Source organism: Python bivittatus, unplaced genomic scaffold (genome assembly GCF_059951505.1).
Source record: "Python bivittatus isolate LINGU-HERP-01145 unplaced genomic scaffold, Pbiv_v1 ctg000700_np1212, whole genome shotgun sequence".
Lineage (NCBI taxonomy): Eukaryota > Metazoa > Chordata > Lepidosauria > Squamata > Pythonidae > Python > Python bivittatus.
In genome coordinates this window covers 67,899,037-67,917,713 of record NW_028277098.1, presented here as the reverse complement: position 1 = coordinate 67,917,713, position 18,677 = coordinate 67,899,037, and the positions used below count along the sequence as shown (strand labels likewise).

Genomic DNA, 18,677 nt, shown 5'->3' with positions numbered 1-18,677 from the left:
AGGCGAGACACAGCGGCCGGTGGCGGCGGAGGGAGGGAGGGAGCCCCGTAGCGGGAGGGAGGACGCTTTCCTTCCAGATTGGAGGCAGCGGTGGAGGCTTGGCCCGGGCGAATATGCAGGCACTATCTCGCTTGAAGCATGTGCCATGACAGTGCTTCTGGGCATGTACAGAGAACGCCCGACAGTCTACCGGCGAGTCAGTCCTTATGTTTTTCGAATTAGAGATGAGGAATCTGGGGTGGGGGCGGGGTGGGAGGCAACCTATACATTAGTCACGACCTGTTCAAGCTTGCCCGTTCCTGCGTCTCTATGCGGCAGTCTCAGTCGGGTTGATCCAAAGACGTTGATTTGTCCTGCGCGATGCCCGGACTGAGTGGCCGAAACCAGTGGGAGAGTCGGCGTGGGTTTTGAGGTTATCACCGACGTCGAGGGAAGAAAGTTAGCTTTCTAGCTTCCCCTCGTGCTTTAAAAATGGAGGATTTCGCTTCCCTCTTTAAATAGGGCTGGGAAAAGAAAAGTAATTGTGTGTGTGTGCTCGTTTTCTCGCCGCCAGCTGGGCCCCACTTCATTCATGCCGACCGCTGCGGAGCTGCTACGAGGTTTCTCTTCTAAACGGCTAATTGATCGTTGGTCTCCAAGGCCAAGGGCGGGTGTTAGACCGCGCCGTTAGGTGGATGAGCTCATAGGGTAGCCAATCAGGTCTCATAAATCCTTGACTCACCTTCAGCAGCCTGAAGATGATGCCTGTGAATTTATATGGGAAAGGAAGATGGAGAGATCAAATCGTTGGTTCCTTTCCACTGCACATCATAGGAGAAACAGCAATTACTACTCCTACATACTGTCTCTGTTTGCATAACATATTTGTCTATGTTAAGTTAGCCATGTGTCACCCAGTTTTTCAGGGCTCATAGGAAATATATATGTGCATAACCATATAGGTAGGATTGTACAACATACTGAGGAAAATGTAGTTATGTTTGAGAGTGTTCCAATGTAGCCACTGAGATTGTATCTATCCACCTTGGCCAGGAAGGGAGCTTAGTGCTGCGAGATCTAGGCTGCAAAAAATCCAGACAGCCACTAGATGACTGCAGAGATGCAGAAAATGCTAACCCTTTGCAGCCACCTAGTATTTATCTGGTAATGACCCCCCACTGTGTTAATGATCTTTACACCTTTAGGAAATTCTTGCAGTTTTTAGGAATAGGGAAAATTAATATTGTAAACCACCCAGAGAGCTTCAGCTATTGGGTATTTTTCTTTTTTTTAAGTCATACCGTCTTGTTTACCAACAGCCTAACTTTTAAGCATTTTCTATAAAGCATTGAGACAGCCAAACTGAGAATGTTAGATTGTTTGAGTAGATGGGTGAGACAATCACAGCTAGGCTTTCTGATAGTGACTGGGTTCACATGACACACTAGGCCATAATTGCTTGTGTATGAGTTGGTATGTTATTTGATCCCACGTTAACAGAAAAAAATATTTTCTTGGAACAACGCTCTCCCATCTCTGTCTTTCCTTTGTCAATGTATGTGAACAAAGGTTATGCATCCTCTATGGCTATTATTGTTAAATTAAAAAAAACCAGATAAGACATTTGCTTTCATTATCACCTCTATCTGCAGGATATGGTAAAAAAAGTCACATTGGCAGCCATGACACCCAAAAAATAGGTGGAGTTTCAATCTCACTGTCGCTGCCACCATCTTGACTTTTTTGACCATGCCCTCCAGACACCCCTAACCTCCATTGTGGCCTTCCCTCTATTCTGGAGCTTCCTAGGCCTTGCAATTGGGAGCTAAGCTACAAAGATGCAGAGGATCCAAAAATAGTGCTTTTTTTTTTTTTTAAACCTTCAAGGTGTGAGAAGGCAGGGAGAAGTGAGGGCCTCAAACGAACCATGTTTGCTAGGGGAGAGCGCTGTGCACCATGGGGCAGCCTTGGGGGGGCGGCAGGAGGGAGGATGGGCAGAAGGCACACTCGCACCAGAGTGGAGAGGGGCGGCAGGAGGGAGGAAAGACTGCAGGCAAGAGGCACGTTCGCTCCAGAGTGAAGAGAAGCGGCAGGGGGCGGCTGTCGGGTCAAGTGGGGATTGGAATGTGTATTGCGCTGATTGGATTCGGAAAGTGGAATGTCTGCGGTTTTGCGGTTAATTAGCGGCGCTCCGGGGCGGTAAAAAGGTGAGATTGTGAGCCAAGCCCTCGTAGGAGGGGGAGGACAGATAGGGGTATAAAAACCTGTCAGACCGTGCTTCGGGGTTCCTCCATTGCTGCGGGAGGGACCCACCTTTGCAAACGTGCCCAATAAAAACTTCTGTCTACTGGATAACCGAACCCGTGTCTGTCGTTTTCTGACAAAATTGGCGAGCCAGCCAGGAGTCCTCGACGTGGACCGGACTGTGGGGAACCGGTGAGTAATCGGCCGTAACACCCCGTTGAGGTGTCTCCCGTTTTCCCCGGAGTCGGGTCCAGGACGGGACTCCAATCGCCAGTCAGACAGAAGTAAAGAGGAAGTCGGCCGACGAGGGGACCTCCGGGAGGTCTGGTGAGTACAGCCTACCCATAATCTCGGGGAGATTAGCGTGGTTACGAGGCGTTGGACGCCGCAAGGGGACAGAAGAGTCCGGGACCTTCTGTAAGGTGGGAAACGTAGTCAGGAAGGATGGGTAAGGCGCAGAGTAAGAGTGTAAGGCCAGGGGCCAGTGGGAAAAACGCAGTAGGGGAATCCCCACGGATTCTCCATTAGGACAATTGTTGCAACAATGGGAGACACCCTGGTTTTGTCCATTCACCAGGGGTCTGGAAAACCGACCATGATAACTTTGTGCACTAAAGAATGGCCAAAATATCCACTAGTGGACCCCGAATTCCCCTACCATTGGGATACTCTTGGAATCCCCAGTAATTACTGGGTGACCCAACTAAAAGACTACATTGTGGAGCATAAAATGTTAACACAGGAACCCTATGTGGAAGTCTGGTTCCATGTTCATTGGGAGGGGCCTCGACCCAAGTTAGCCAAATTTTTTGTCCAAAAAGAACAGGAGGATGAGGAGGAGGACCTCTGGCTGACTAGACCTCAATGGGGGCCGCCACCTCCTCCTCCTCCTCCTCTTCCTACCGCTCCCCTCCGGCGCCCCCACCCTATCCCGGGCTGCGGAAAGAGCTGGACCAGCTGAACCAAGACATTCAGAACTTGCCCTTTATTCTAAGGTCGGCCAGTGCCTTCCCCGTCCGGGAAGTCCCGAACGGAACGAATGCACAGGGGGTGACCGTCACCAGTTACGTAACGGTTCCCATCAAACCCAGTGAGTTGAGGGAATTAAAAAAAAAAAAAAGACCCTCCCTCGTATGCAAGAGAACGCCCATACCGCCGCCGAACAATTGGAACTTTTTCTCGGCCCGGTGGAATACTCCTGGGGGAACTGAATTACATTTTAGCCCACCTCTATACGCCAGAAGAGAGGGGCCAGATTTGGCGAGCTGCGCTCGGGGCTTGGGAGCAAAGGAATGCAAATGTCCCAAATGCCCCGGCCGCAGATACTAAATTCCCTCTGGCAGACCCAAATTGGGATCCCAATAATGCTGAACATCGGGAGAACATGAGAGGAGTTTCCCCCTGTACGACTAGGGGGTCATGGTTCCCCAACCGGGACCCACGGGGAACCCTTGGTAAACATCACGGTGGGTCCCACTGGCGAGGAACAGCAGTTCCTCGTGGACACCGGAGCCTCTCGAACATCGCTGTGCCAACCGATCCCAGGGATTGCGAAAATCCCGGGGCACGTCGGTATCGGGGATGGGGGTGGGAGGCTCTCCGGTCAAGGCAGACGTACTGGAGGGAGTGAGACTGGAGTGGAATGGGAAGGAGGTAACTGCAGATGTGTTACTGATCCCACAGGCGAGAGTGAACTTGCTGGGAAGGGATCTAATGGGTAGTCTAGTAGTGGAGCTGTGGAATGTGGAACAGGCAGAAAGGATGTGTTTGTTGCGAGAGGCGGATGTGGAGGTTGTGAACCCTGAGGTATGGGCAGGAGAAGGGGGGGCGGGGCGGTTTCGCATCGCCCCAATTAGCATCCCCTTGAAACCAGGGGTGACGGGTTTGCGGCAAGCCCAATACCCGCTGTCCCGGGATGGGAGGCGTGGGCTGAAGCAACAACTGAGATGGACGGTGCTGCCTCAGAGGTACACCGAGAGCCCCCTCTTGTTTGGACAGGCATTGGAAGAGAAACTCCAGGGGTTCCGGGCCCCTGGGGGTTCTCGGGTGCTGCAGTATGTGGATGATTTGTTGGTGTCTGGAGAGAAGGAAGTAAAGGTGAGAGAAGACTCAGTGGCTTTATTGAACTGGTTGGCTGAGGAAGGATTGAAGGTGTCAAAAGGGAAGGTCCAATTTGTGGAAAGGGAGGTCAAGTATTTAGAACATGTACTCCGGAAGGGCGAGAAGTTGATTGATCCTTCTCGGATACAGGGGATAATGCAGTTGAAGCCCCTCATACTAAAACGGAGGTGCGGCGGTTTCTGGGTCTAGTAGGATATTGCCGGCTATGGATAGATGAGTACATGAGCAAGGCTCAGTTTCTGTATGAGAAGTTGAAAGGATCATCTGACAGGGTAGAATGGACAGACGGGGACACAGAGAAGTGGGGAGAATTACGAAGGAGCCTGGTGACGGCCCCGGCTCTGGCTCTACCGAACTTGGCCCCCTTTCACCTATACGTTACAGCCCATGGGGGAACTGCCATTGGAGTGCTGACTCAGAGACGGGCTGGGAAATATCAACCAGTGGCCTTCCTGAGCAAAGCCCTAGAACCAGTGGTGAGGGGATGGCCGACTTGTGTGCAGGCAGTGGCTGCCGCTGCTGTGCTAGTGACAGAAGGGAAAAAACTCACTTTTGGGAGCCCCGTGATTGTCCATTCAACCCATCAGATCTTAAGTGTGCTTAGTCAGCAGGCGGCTGCTTGGATGACAGAAGGAAGGATGTTGAAATATGAGACAGTTCTCCGGATAAGTCCTGATGTGGTGGTAGGAACAGACAGGAATTTGAACCCAGCGGAGTTTCTTGCGGGGGAGCGGAAAGAATGGGAGCCGGCGGAGCACGAGTGCTCCACCCTGTTGCAGCTGCAAACAAAGACCCGGGAGGACCTGCAGGCGGTCCCGCTGGAGGAGGGTGAGGTCTGGTTTGTGGATGGGTCTAGCCGAGTAGAGCAGGGACAAAGGAAGTCAGGATATGCGATAGTGACGGCGGAGGGAGAGACAATAGAGAAGGGGGCACTACCAGCGGACTGGTCGGCTCAGCTGTGTGAAGTGCACGCTTTGAAACGGGCACTAGAGTTGGGAAAGGGAGTGTCCCTCACTGTCTACACAGACTCGCGATACGCCTGGGGAGTAGTGCACACTTTCGGGAAAATTTGGCTGGAACGGGGTTTACTCACAGCTGCTGGAAAGGGAAGGTTGCAGGGAGGAAGCAGGTCATTGGGTTACAATTGAGGGGACCCCAGTAGTGAGCCGTGCTGACATGAGGGGGATGGTGGAGAAACTGCACGAAGGGTCTCACTGGGGGTGCAGGCTTTGATAGACACTGTAAAGCCGTGGTACTGGAGCCTGGGGGTTCGATGGGAACTCCACACCCCTTGGCATCCTGACTCCAGTGGGAAAGTGGGAAGGGCCAACGGGGTGTTGAAGCAACATCTCACCAAACTGGGATTGGAAACAGGGCTACCTTGGACAAAGACACTTCCGGTTGCCCTGCTTCGAATGCGGACAGCCCCTCGCAAGGATGTGGGGGTCTCCCCATTCGAGCTGATGATGGGAAGACCTTTCCTGGCTCCAATGGGAGAGCCTATCCCCGAGCTAAAGGATGCCTTCCTGAGAAAGTATCTCTTGGTACTGTCACAATCTCTCTTGTCTCTAAGAAAACAGGGACTCCTCGCTCAACGGCCCCCCTTGCTGAAAGACCAACACCCCCACAAGCCAGAGGATTGGGTCCTGATAAAGACGTGGAAGGATGAGAAGCTGAAGCCGTCTTGGGAGGGACCATACCAAGTTCTCCTGACAACTGAATCAGCGGTTCGGACCTGACAGGTGGGTTGGACCCACTACCATCGGGTTAAGCGAGCTCCCGACCCCCGACCATGGACTGCCCAACCGGGAGACGGACTCAAAGTAAAACTTAAAAGGAACTGAACTAAGGCAGGGGAGGAGATGACCAACATAAAGGCGTAGAATTGGCACAGACAGCTTTGATCACTGGGGATGATCCCCGTGGGGGGGGGGGATGTTCTATCATTTTGGGTCTTCTCCCATACCAAGACCCTGGACTAATCAAAGGCAAATGGCTCTAAATCTCTTGGGGATAACCAATGCAACTCAATGTGTATATTTCAACAATACCCAGAACCGTACCCCCCATTGCCCTCAAAAGGTCCTGCTTTCACTTGTGGAGGGGTCTATAATATCCCTTACGCCTCAACCCCTCTATACCTACCTAAAGGTTTCTTTTTGTTATGTGGACATGAAGCTTACACCTATGTTCCAGCCTATAGTTCAGGGGCCCTTGTGCCATAGGGCGCCTGACCTCTCTATATGCCCTGCCTCCAATACAAGCGCACCCATCAAAAGAAAAAAAGAAAAAGGGAGCTGCCATCTGATTGTGAGAGTGATGTGACACTCTTGTCCAAAACAGAAGCCATGGCTCTGGCCCTCTCCTTAGTAGGGGTTCCTGCACTAAGCGGAAGAACTTATCTGGACCTAAGGAAGGTGGCCTGCCTCCTGGCTAAAAGTGTCAACCTTACATCCTCTCTCATTGCAGCCCTCACTGAAGAAGTCACTGAGATCAGGAGGGCGGTCATTCAAAATCGGATAGCTATAGACTATCTCCTATTAAGGGCAGGACAAGGCTGTGAATCTTTTCAAGGTCTTTGTTGCTTTAACCTAACCAACAATGAGAATTATATTGAAGCAAAACTAGCCAAGTTGAAGACCTTAGCCTCTCGCATATCCGAGGATCCAGAGGGATGGAATTGGTCGTGGCTCACTAGTTGGTTACCTAACTTTGCTTGGTTAAAACAACTTTTGTACTAGCCATTGGTTTCATTGCCTTACTGGTCCTAGTATGTTGCTTAATGCATGTCTCCCTGCTTGTGGGAATTACCTGTCCCAGTGTGTGAAGCCCCGGGTCCGGGACGAGGGAGCAATCCTGTTAGCCAGGTTTGAGGCCCAACAGAGGCGTGAAAAGAAAAAGGGGGATTGTGAGAAGGCAGGGAGAAGTGAGGGCCTCAAACGAACCATGTTTGCTAGGGGAGAGCGCTGTGCACCATGGGGCAGCCTTGGGGGGGCGGCAGGAGGGAGGATGGGCAGAAGGCACACTCGCACCAGAGTGGAGAGGGGCGGCAGGAGGGAGGAAAGACTGCAGGCAAGAGGCACGTTCGCTCCAGAGTGAAGAGAAGCGGCAGGGGGCGGCTGTCGGGTCAAGTGGGGATTGGAATGTGTATTGCGCTGATTGGATTCGGAAAGTGGAATGTCTGCGGTTTTGCGGTTAATTAGCGGCGCTCCGGGGCGGTAAAAAAGGTGAGATTGTGAGCCAAGCCCTCGTAGGAGGGGGAGGACAGATAGGGGGTATAAAAACCTGTCAGACCGTGCTTCGGGGTTCCTCCATTGCTGCGGGAGGGACCCACCTTTGCAAACGTGCCCAATAAAAACTTCTGTCTACTGGATAACCGAACCCGTGTCTGTCGTTTTCTGACAAAGGCAATTGTGTGCCTTGTGTGGGTGTATGAAAATTTAATGTTTTATTGTGAGAAAGATTCCTATTTTTTATCAGCTAATTTGTGGGTAGACATTCAGCAAATGCTTCTTTTCTTGGCACTGAAATTTGAGAAGCTGTTATCTGGCTGGTGAAGACACAAAAGTCTTGCCAGAAAAAAAGGTGAGCATGTGCATTTTAATCAAGACTGCTAAATTCATGTTGTGTTCTGTTAGGAAATATTGAAATGGCCATAAACAGACATTTACTCTTTTTGCCTCTTTCTCCATTCATTTTACTTGCAAATGGATACTAAGCATTTTACTTTCCAGTAGATTTAATATCCCACTTTTCTTATGGCTGCTTGCTGTGTGCCCTGACTTCAGCTTGCTTTTGTTTAGCAGGACAGGCCTTCTTGGTTTTAAGAAGGTTACTAGGACTCAACCCTGAGATAATAATATCAGTTCTAAATATAATTTCCTTGGCTTAGGATAATATCCTCCTGCTTATCTAGTTTTTCTGCTAATTCTGCAAGCTTTTTTGTGTGTGTGTGTGTGTGTGAACAGGTTGTCTCATTCTTTGTTTTTAATTGAATAATGAATAACAATAAGCTGAAGCCTCTTTCCTCTTGAAGAATTTATTAACATAAACTGGGGTTATTGCTAAAGTTGTAGAATATTTCTACTTAGCTTAATGCAGTGATTTATACAGGAAAAATTGTGCCATTGGCCAGATTCATGCAACAAGGCATAGTACATTTTGTCTGAATTTTGGCAAAGAACGCCACATAGAAGGAGTTCAGGACCTGTTCTCTCCTGTCCCGTACTGTGGAATAATGGCTTTAAAGTACAAAGCAGATTCTGATTGAATGTTAGAAAAAGCTTTCTAACAGTAAGAATAGTCTGACTGTGGAAACATGTGCCTAGGGAGGTGGTGGTCTCTCCTCAGATGTGTCAGGGATGTTTTAATATGGATTCCTGTAGTGAGCCGGAGCTTGGATTGGATAACCTAAATCAGTGTTTCTCAAAGTTCAGCAACTTTAAGGCTGGGGAATTCTGGGAGTTGAAGTCCAAACATCTTAACATCTCTGAGATTGAGAAACACTGTCCTAAATGGTCCCTACCAACCCTATAATTCTTTGATTCCCAATCCAGTCATTGAGCTAAAAAGGACTTCTAGTTCTATCTTTAGTGCCACCTCCTACTATCAATGCTATTTGTACCTTCAGTTTTACCATCTGAAACAAGGATACATTACTTGGTCAAACCATGTGCAGAGATATTTCAGCCAGGATATGGGTCACCTTCCAGTACTATATTTCCTTGGCAGCATTCCTTGCATAATTCATTGAAGTAGCTGGTATTTCTCGTTGTGTATCATCTGACCTCAGTGTTCCAATTGTCCTTTCTTGATGATATTCACACTTTCCCTATCTTTGCCTATGCTTTGGAGGACTGACTGCCTCATTTTGTGCACACTCATTCCATGATATTCTGTAAAGCCACATTCCAAAGGTTTCTATTCTCCTGTTTGTGATTTGGCTCCTACAAAAGAACTGGCAAGACATAACAGCATATAATCTACCAACAAAATTCCAATCTTAAGTCTTGACAGCAAACGAGTTACTTATTTTTCAATAAGCTACTCTCACCTGTTCAGCCCTGCTCTTTATTTCCATGCTGTGATCCCATCTGTCATTCAGAATACAGCCCAGGAATTTATTACATCTCACCCCCTCAAGTTGTTGTTCTGCTTGTATAATAGTTGGTTGAGGGATCTTCTTTTTATTGTTAACCATTATTTTTGTTTTGCTCTGTTTTGTATTTAGTCTGCAAGATATACTTGACTGATATACTTGGCTGAGTAAGCTTTGTAAACCTTGCTCTCTATTTACTAAATAGAACAATATTATCTGAATAAAATAGGTTTATAATTGGGCTATTAAAGTTTATACCTTCTTACCATTCTTCTAAATATTCATTGGAAACAGCTTCTGAAAGTATACTGAAGTGCAAGGGTGGTAATGCACAGCCTTGTTGCATTCCACGCAATATTTGAAATTATTTTGCTTTTCCTTCTACCTTAACAGGTGCTGGCTGCTTCCAATATAAATTCATCATAATGCATACGGCTCTGTTATCTAAGCTTATTGTTTTCAATATGCCAAGCAATTCCCATGTTTCCCTTGATCAAATGCCTTTTTATAATCAAGAAAACTTGCCTAAACATCCACATTCACATTTCAACTACCTTCTGTGTATTAAAAAAAGGATTCCTGAATCCAAAGTACACCTGGAACACCTTTGTATTTCCAATAAATCCTGGTACTGTAATTTGGAAATTAGACTAAACTCTGTTTCCAACTGAATATGATTAGGTTTGACCATCTTTACACCAAATAGCAAAAATAACTAGTTGTAAACTTGCAGGATGAGGCATGTAAAGACAAAACCAGTTGTGGCTTTTAAAAGAAAAGAAAAACAGAAAAGTTGGACTGTAAGCACAGCATAGGAGAATAAGTCTCCATGTATTTGCAGGGGGTGAAAAAGTCATATACTCAGTGTCTACTGATCCCACCCTGCCCCAAGCAACTTTGCAATTCCTTCTCAACTGGTGAAAGGTTCCTTCCTTCCTTCCTTCCTTGCTAAAATAATATAAAAATACATATGCAGAACTTTAAATCAGAAAGGGTGTACATTTCCTGCTGAAACCAAATCAGGGGCAAAACTAGTACTATATCAAACTTGGATTCGCTAGTGTGGTTATTCTTATCCAGTCCAAAATTCTCTCTCCCAGTGTTTGCTTTTCATGTGTGTGTATGTGAAAGAAAAAGACCACCTGAGGGGCTGTTTTTGCCTTTTAACTAGCGCAGACCAAAACTGCTGTGGAGTGATACAGTTTCAGGAACCGGTTGAAAAATGGACACCTCTATAATTTAGTTGCATATTTGACATAAGCAGATGTGCTCCAACCAAACATTGAAATCAAATGCATCAGAAGTGCACCAGTTGGGGGAAACTTGATCAGAATGCCCATGAAAATATATGAAAAGAAATGTGTGTGTTTGTGTGTGTGTGCGCATATGTATATGTCTAAATGTATACAGCTGAGTAGGGATGTCTGGGGGAGTCAAAAAAATCAAGATAGTAACTGTAACCATGCAAAGTCTGACCTGCTTTTACAGTTGCAGCTGATGTCCCCTGCAACTGAGTGTAACTTGTACTGTAATAGTTACATTTTACCTTCTCAGTTTCCTAATGCTTTTTTTTTTTAATCTTTGGAAGTATATTGAAGGTTTCCTTGTCATCTCGCTCTCCTGAGTTCTATTCCAACTGCATCCTCAACAGTATATACTATTTGTGCCTTGCAAACTCTACTGTTATAAATTCCTCCCCAGAAAATGTTTCCTGTTTTATGTTTCTACAACTTCCTGCTACTAAGCTGTGTTTTGCAATGATATGAAGTAGCAAAGGCTGAGGAAAAAGGAAGATAAAATAAACTACTGTGGGCAAAAAGTTCCAGTTCATTTTGCCAGGCAGTTTTATGCTGGGAGATTTGTTGGCTTTGAGGTCCTCTGTCAGGTTCTTTCATCAGAAATAATAGTTGCCTCCAAGGGCTTGAACAAAGCTTGAAACCACTAATTCTGTCTGGAAAACAAGGCAAGTGTGAGGTTGATAAGCTTGATGGAATAGTTTTAGAGACATCACTTCTTATGGTGTAGGTCCTACCTCTGGTCAAACAGGCATCAGAAACCAACCATTGACTAGAGGTAAAATGAAGCCACCTAGCTCAACAGGGTTGGTTTTTAGGTAAAGAAAAGCAGTTCAACAAGACAACCATGCCAGGTCCTCTCTCAAATTGCTTCTGCTTTCTAAAAACAACAGCACTGGAATCATTTATCCCCATTTGTGGTCAATCTTTGTGCAAGAGGGATAGGAGGCAGAGGGAAGCTGACTGTTTGTTTCTCTCTTCCCTGTACAGGGTGATAAATGCTGGTAAGAGCCAGCATAATGAGGATCAAGCTTGCTGTGAAGCCGTCTTTGTGGAAAGAAGAGACAACTTGAGAAATAACCCAGGCCCCAAGGAAATTGCTGAAGAGTCAGAAGTGAGTGGTGAGCAATTGGATGGTCAGAGCTTCTTCCATGGCTGTGTCCCTACATAGTCTCAACCCATAATGTGGTTTATTTGATTTTGGTTTACTATGTTGTATGAACCCAGCTGTTGTGATTTATAAACCATAGATTTTGGCTTTGCAGTTAGAAACTAGTTTATTATGGATTATTCAACAAATCATGTTTAAACAAACCATTGTTTAATGTATGTAAATTCTGTGTTCTAACCTAGCTAATGACTTAAACCATGGTTAAATCATAGCTTACCACACTATGTGAACTTATTCTGGATTTGGAGTAGGACTGTTTGAGACCCCAGATGCTGATTATTAGTGATGGCCACACAAGATAGTAACTGCTTCACAGATCTCACCCAATTGGCTATCACTGGTTACTTGGAAAAGTGGAATTGTGAAGCAGTGAGTTCAACAAACTTTCCCATCCACCATAGTCACAGGAATTATTGCAGCTGGCATTTAAAATGCCAGCTTTTAAAAAAGCCTTTAAAGCAGACATAATGCCTGTAGGCTATGTGGGCACTGGGTGACTAAGATTCCTATTGCTCAAGGGCAAAAACTTCACCTTGCTACTTCATCACCTTTCCTGCCCTTTCTTCTCCAATTGCAGCAGAATAAAAACCAGGAATTAAGATATCCTTGAACTGGTAGCAGTTTGGTTAAATTGATCCCTGGCTAAGAAGGTGCTGAATGTTGCTTCAACCATGAACTGCAAAGCTTGCAGAATTTCACCATAGTGCTGTTTCATCTGTTTCACTTTTTTTTTTACTTGAGTTTCCTTTCTTTTGGCATCACTTCAGAATAATTCTGTTCTCCTTTGTCCCTGCAGGGCAGCAAAGGCCTGTACTTTTACTACTGGGGCTTGTTTGATGGACATGCTGGAAGTGGAGCTGCAATCATGGCATCCAAACTGCTTCATTTCCATATTCGTGACCAACTCCGAGACTTGGTAGACATCATACAAGATTCCTCTCCTCCACCAATTTGCCTGCAAGAGGGACCCAGGACAGTTCTCATAGACCCAAACAAGGCTCCTCTGGCAGAAGAAGATGCAGAGGTCCCAAACAATGCCTTGCCACGCTTCCATATGGAAAAGGTGGTTTCCCATGAAAGTTTGGTAGTGGGAGCCATTGAAAATGCATTCAAGCAGATGGTAAGTAAACAGGACAAAAATGGGCTGGAGAAGGCAGGCTGCTGCAATGGTACAGAATTACAATCAATTTCCTGGCTTGGCACAAGCTTTGGAATACATGTGAGCTGTGTACTAGGTATGTGGTATCTTAGTCTGGGGTAGCGCTTCCTTGTAATTCATGCCTGGTTCTATATCAGAAGCGGAGTGAAATGGATATGTTGTGTTTGGAGATGGGAGAGCCAGGGTGAACAAACAAACAAACAAACAAAATCTGCTTGACCTTGCAAGCAGGCAAAGGGCCTTGGGGGGTGTTATTTATGATGTAGCCTGTCTCATAGATTTAAACAGGTGAAGGATACTGTAGATCTGATCCTCACCAGGAATCATCTAAGCTAAAGAATCAAATAAACCCAATTAAACTAGTAACAGTTCTATATCAGCATCCATAGCCACTGGCATGACATGACATGTAAGTTGCAGATCAGGGATCTGTTCCAATCCTGCCTGGCTATCTTCCATCCAGAATATGCATTCACTTCCTTTTGCAGTTAAGACACTGACATGGTGACCCATGACTATTTTTGGCTGACTACTGTAAGTATTTGCTTACCTAGCTGCAGATCATGAGCCTGTCCTGGTTGGCTGTTTTTCTGTAGCTCAGCTTGATCTTGTCTCTGCTGCTGCTCAGGGGAATAAAATACACAGAAAAGACACCCTGTCAACATATAGCCCTCATACCAATTTAATTGTCATTGGCTTCCCCAATGAATCTTGCAAACTATAACTTAGTAGAGGTATTGAAAATGTTATTAGCTATTCCCTACCTTTTCATAAAATTATAGAGACATATATTTACTTTCAAATCAATTTATCATGATGTGGCTAGAGTAGTTTTTTTTTATTTTTATTTTATTTTAATTTAATTTAATTTAATTTTTTTATACATCAAATTTGTCACCGCCCATCTCGTTAAAAAGTGACTCTGGGCGGTTTACAGAAGAGATAGCTGATATTTTTCTTTTGTTTTATTTGTCTCCTTAGATATTTGAACTGTGCTCACTAATAGGCTTTCTTTTGATTAGTATTGTCTCCCTTCTTTCACAAATTTCAAGCCAGATTAAGTTAGCAATTAACTTAGCCCTTTGGCAAATAGACAAGGATAGTCATAGTCATTGATTAACCACCACTGCAAAGGTATCAACCCAACAAATGCACCACAGATGATAGTAAAACACAGCCACCCATGATTTGCCCCAAAGCTTGGGGTATCCCAATTAAAGTCATCCTCTTCCCCCCCCCCCCCAAAACAAAATCATTCTGCATCTGTGTGGATGGGGAAAAAAAGAGTGGAAATGTTGCTGCAAGAACAGCTCCTATTTGTAACTCTTTTTGCATACCATTTCATTTTCCTGGAGGACTAATGGCTGCTTAACTGCCCACTAATCATTTGTCCAGTTTTGGAAACCATATAAACCCATAGTTGATACTGTTTAACAAGAACAAAGCGTGGTTACTGATTGTGATTGAGGACCTCTGCTCTAATCACAGAATCACCTCATCTGGGGTATATGGACTCATGATGAATCAAATCCCAGTATGGCATAGTGTGAACACAGCCTTTGTTTCGGTGTCATTTCTCTACATAAGATTGACTTTTGGTGTATGAAACAGGATTTTGTCAATGCATAAAGTTACAATTGTATGATCTGAGGGCGATGTGTAAATGACCATCTTGTTTCTGAAACTCTGTTTTTTATGTATCTGTTTCCTGATTGTGGTCCTGGGGACGTTCTAGTTTATTAATGCAGGAAGGTAAGCAAGCTCTGTGGTTGCATACAGTACAGTTCTGTCTTCTTTTCTGATAAGACAGCTCATGTTTCACCTGTAAATTTGTTTTTCTGTCTTTTCAGGACAATCAGATTGAGCAAGAACGGGTGACCAGGCAGGCATCAGGAGGCTGCTGTGCCCTGGCTGTGGTTTATCTTCTGGGGAAGTTTTATGTGGCCAATGCTGGTGATAGTAGGTAAGTGGGTTGGGGAGTGTTTTTGGTTCCCTGTCAGAACTGTCCAAAACATGTATTCACTGCAAAGATGAAATTTCTTCACTGCCTGCTGGAATTTAATCAGAGCTTTTCTGCTTAAGCTCAATAATTTTAAGGTTTTCCCTATAATTTGTTCAGGATTTCAACAACAGTTTAAATCTTTTGTCTTTCCTCTATTCATCCACCATTAAATCCACACACAAAATCCTTAAGAGAAAGAGTGTGTATTAAAGACAGGTATATAACTAAGGAGACCCAGTTTGGTGTAGTGGTTAAGGTATCAGGCTAGAAACTGAGAGACTATCAGTTCTTGTCCTGCCTTAGACATGAAGCCACCTGGGTGACCTTGGGTCAGTCACTCTCTCTCAGTCCTTGGAAGAAGTCAATGGCAAGCCACCTCTGAAAGTCTTGCCAAGAAAACTGCTGGGACTAGTCCAAGCAGAGGCAGACATGTAGATATATGATGTTGTGTTGCTAATGACAGCTATGCAGGATCAGAAAATCAAATATTTGCTTTAAGGGAATGGTCTGAAGGTATGTGATGTTGCCATATTGTTAAAGCTAAACAGAACTAAGTTTGATCAGTATGTGGATGGGAAGCCATTAGGAATCCAATAGCTTCCTTGAATATTATAGTAGAAAAGTGGGCTATGGATATAATAAATTAATAAAACTTGTGCTGAATAGAGGTGGTAGTACTTACTATTAACCAAGGAGTCAAATGAGCTCTGTTCAGAAGGATAGTGTGGTGGTACCAGTGATGGACCCCGCTTAAGATCTGACTATGACACATTTGTGGATCCCAACCAAGTGAGAGGCATACATGATTTTAACTTGTATTTTGTTTTTTGAATATTAAGACAGAAAAAAATTAAATATTGATAAATATAAATACAGTTGTTCTTGCAACATCCTGAGGTAAAGTACAAAGAGGGGAATTCGATCTTAAATTGGGATCATTCATTTGGAGTTCCAGATTATATTAAAACCTATGCCTAGGTTCTTTGTAACAACCTGGGATGGGGGAGTCGTGTCATTACTCCTTCTGTTGTTGAGATCTTTCACAAGTAAGGATGATTAAAGAATAATCATTAAAGTTATTTTAGTCTTTATTGCAGATACTGCCTTAATACAGTGCCTATTGTTTTAACTGTTTTTAGTAATTCAGTCCTAAATCTAGGGTATTACTATTTTTAGGTATCAAATAATAATTTAAGTGCTTGTTAAATGTCTTTTACTGACTTAAAATGTTTAGATTTTTGGATTATCAATTAATCAAAATGAAGCATTGATGCTACTGTAATTAGGATAAGGATTCTGGAATAGTTTTGGAATTAATTAATAGAAGCTTTGTTTCCCCATTGAGTCTTATATTCTGCATCCAAAGTTCTTGGTTAGTCTGCTTTGGGGTTTTGAATTGGAAAAAACAATACCTTCTTCTGTGTGCCAAAGTGATAACTTCCAGGTGTACTGTATACATTACTAGCTGGGGATGATGGGAGTTACAAGTACAGTATCATTTGGCGAAGGCTACAAAAGTGAATAACAAGATAGAGAAAAATGCACTGGTGCTATTCCTCATTCATTGCGATGAGTAGAGCTTGTACTAATAGGGAGCAGTAAACACACACCTTTGACAAGTTCTTTTTTCAAGATTTCAGTGAGATGCAAATTTTTCATCAAGTCAGAATAATTAATAAGAACTTGTTTTAATTGTTGAATGGAATCAGGCTTTTAAAGGTCATAATCAAATGTGGAAACTTTGGTAGTTTAAGATGAAGACCTCCAACCCAAGAAGCACAGTACAATTCTGTAACCAGTATTGTATGAAACCATAATTTTGTTTAATTGTTTTTGGCTTGGTCATTATGTGTGAGAGATAATTGTACTTAGTAAAGAATGGTTTATAGCTGAGCACAGGGCTTGGCAACCTTTTTAGATGCTAGATTCCAATATGTAATATTACCAAAAGATAAAAATAAAACCCCTGTATGTGTGTATATTTGTGTGGATAATCATATTTTACATTATATGTTGATCAGAACATCTGAACATTTGGGTCTCCTAGAGTTTGCATGATGTGACCCATTATTCTGGCCATACTTTTCTTCTCATAGTCCCCCTCCATCCTTTCAGCACTATTTCTGAACCCTAGTTTCTTAGACTGATTTTCCTCCTCCTCTGCTTCCTTATCTGTCTGAACAAGGAACACCTTTCCTCTCAGAACAGGTAACTAACATTGCTTGGTAATTCAGCTTAATTGTTACTATAGAATATGAATAAGTTAAGTATGGCTGCTTTTCATTATGCTGTGTCAGTATTCCTTCTCTGGATTTTCTTTAGTCACACCTAAGATCTGTCCTATTCACTGAAACCTGGCATTAACCCAATAGGTATGTTAAAGAAACAGGCTACCTAGCATTTCCTTGACCTTTATAGTTTCTGAGCTAGCATATTGCACCAATATCAGTCAGAACCTATGTTATTAGATATATCTTCCATGCTAAGTGGGGAGAAAGTCTTTAATAACTATGTCTGGGGTCCCATCTGTGCACAGGCACAAGACTACTAGGATGGTATGTTCATATCTGCACTCATTTATGAGTCTTGTTGAAAGGACTTCAGGAAGTCACTTCAACATGCGTATAGAGTGATTTGGGGCATACAGTAATAAATATTTTAATCTACTTTCAGATTTTAGGAAGGGGCAGGAAAAATTTAAAATCTAGAAATAAAATAAGAGTGAAGCTACAGTAAACAATTTCATCCAGAAGAAGGGAAGGAAGGAAACTTTCATCAATAGATTTCTGGGCTTGCAGGTGTAACATAATGCTGTTATCCTCTTCCATCAACAAGAAACAGGCTTCACAGGCAAGGAAGCCTTAGAGCATCTGAAAACTTAGATCCCTGGCCATTACTTGCCCAGACGACATCCATATTTTTCTCCTTCCCAGAGATTCTCTCTCTGTATGGCAATGGTGGCATACCAAATGGTTCTTACCTAACCCTGCTTCTCTTTGCCCTCTTGTGTATCTGCTGCTTGCACTTCCTCTGCCATCTCCCTCTCTTTCTCTCTAATGTCATCATTGCATGTTTCATTGCAGGGCCATTGTCATCCGTAATGGGGAAATCATTCCAATGTCCAGGGAATTTACTCCAGAGACAGAGAGGCAAAGGCTACAGTTTTTAGTAAGAAAGAACTTTCTTTCTATCTGATATATTTTTAATCTATCACCACCACTACCACCACCAAACATTGCCAGGTATACCCTTGAGAAACAATTCTGTACAAACAGGATCATCAGAGCTCATAGTGGTTAACTGAAACAAGGTTTGCAAGGCAAAGCCAAACTGAACAACCAATGAAATGCAAACCCGTTTCATATGCCCAAGGTTATTGTGTTTGTGTTTCTTATATAACATTGTCTAGCATATACCATGGCCAATCACTTTTGAAGCTTAAGGGATTTTCAGAATCCATTTGGGATACGATATGGATGCATTTGTTGTATTAATTTATTTTATTTATGCAATTTCTATAGCTGCCCATCTCAGTCCAAATGACTGTAAAGAAATAGAAAGTCTGTCAACTGTACTATGAATCTGCCTCTACTATTTAATTTCCTTAT

General features: G+C 44.0%; 1 protein-coding gene and 1 long non-coding RNA gene across 2 annotated transcripts in view; one reads left to right on the top strand and one right to left on the bottom strand.

Moving 5' to 3' along the window:
* The window catches only part of PPM1J (protein phosphatase, Mg2+/Mn2+ dependent 1J), a 32,003-nt gene that overhangs the window by 3,414 nt on the left and 9,912 nt on the right, over positions 1 to 18,677 (top strand). Inside the window, exons 2-5 of the mRNA XM_025163005.2 lie at positions 11,728 to 11,851; positions 12,705 to 13,028; positions 14,918 to 15,030; positions 18,153 to 18,237. Of these exons, the coding sequence (XP_025018773.2) occupies positions 11,728 to 11,851; positions 12,705 to 13,028; positions 14,918 to 15,030; positions 18,153 to 18,237 (646 nt within the window). The remainder of the gene's footprint in view (positions 1 to 11,727; positions 11,852 to 12,704; positions 13,029 to 14,917; positions 15,031 to 18,152; positions 18,238 to 18,677) is intronic.
* The window catches only part of LOC148214237 (uncharacterized), a 33,168-nt gene continuing 14,498 nt past the window's right edge, over positions 8 to 18,677 (bottom strand). The window contains exons 2-3 of the long non-coding RNA XR_015798487.1: positions 13,618 to 13,687; positions 8 to 744 (exon numbers count right to left, since the gene is read on the bottom strand). This is a non-coding gene — a long non-coding RNA (uncharacterized LOC148214237). The remainder of the gene's footprint in view (positions 745 to 13,617; positions 13,688 to 18,677) is intronic.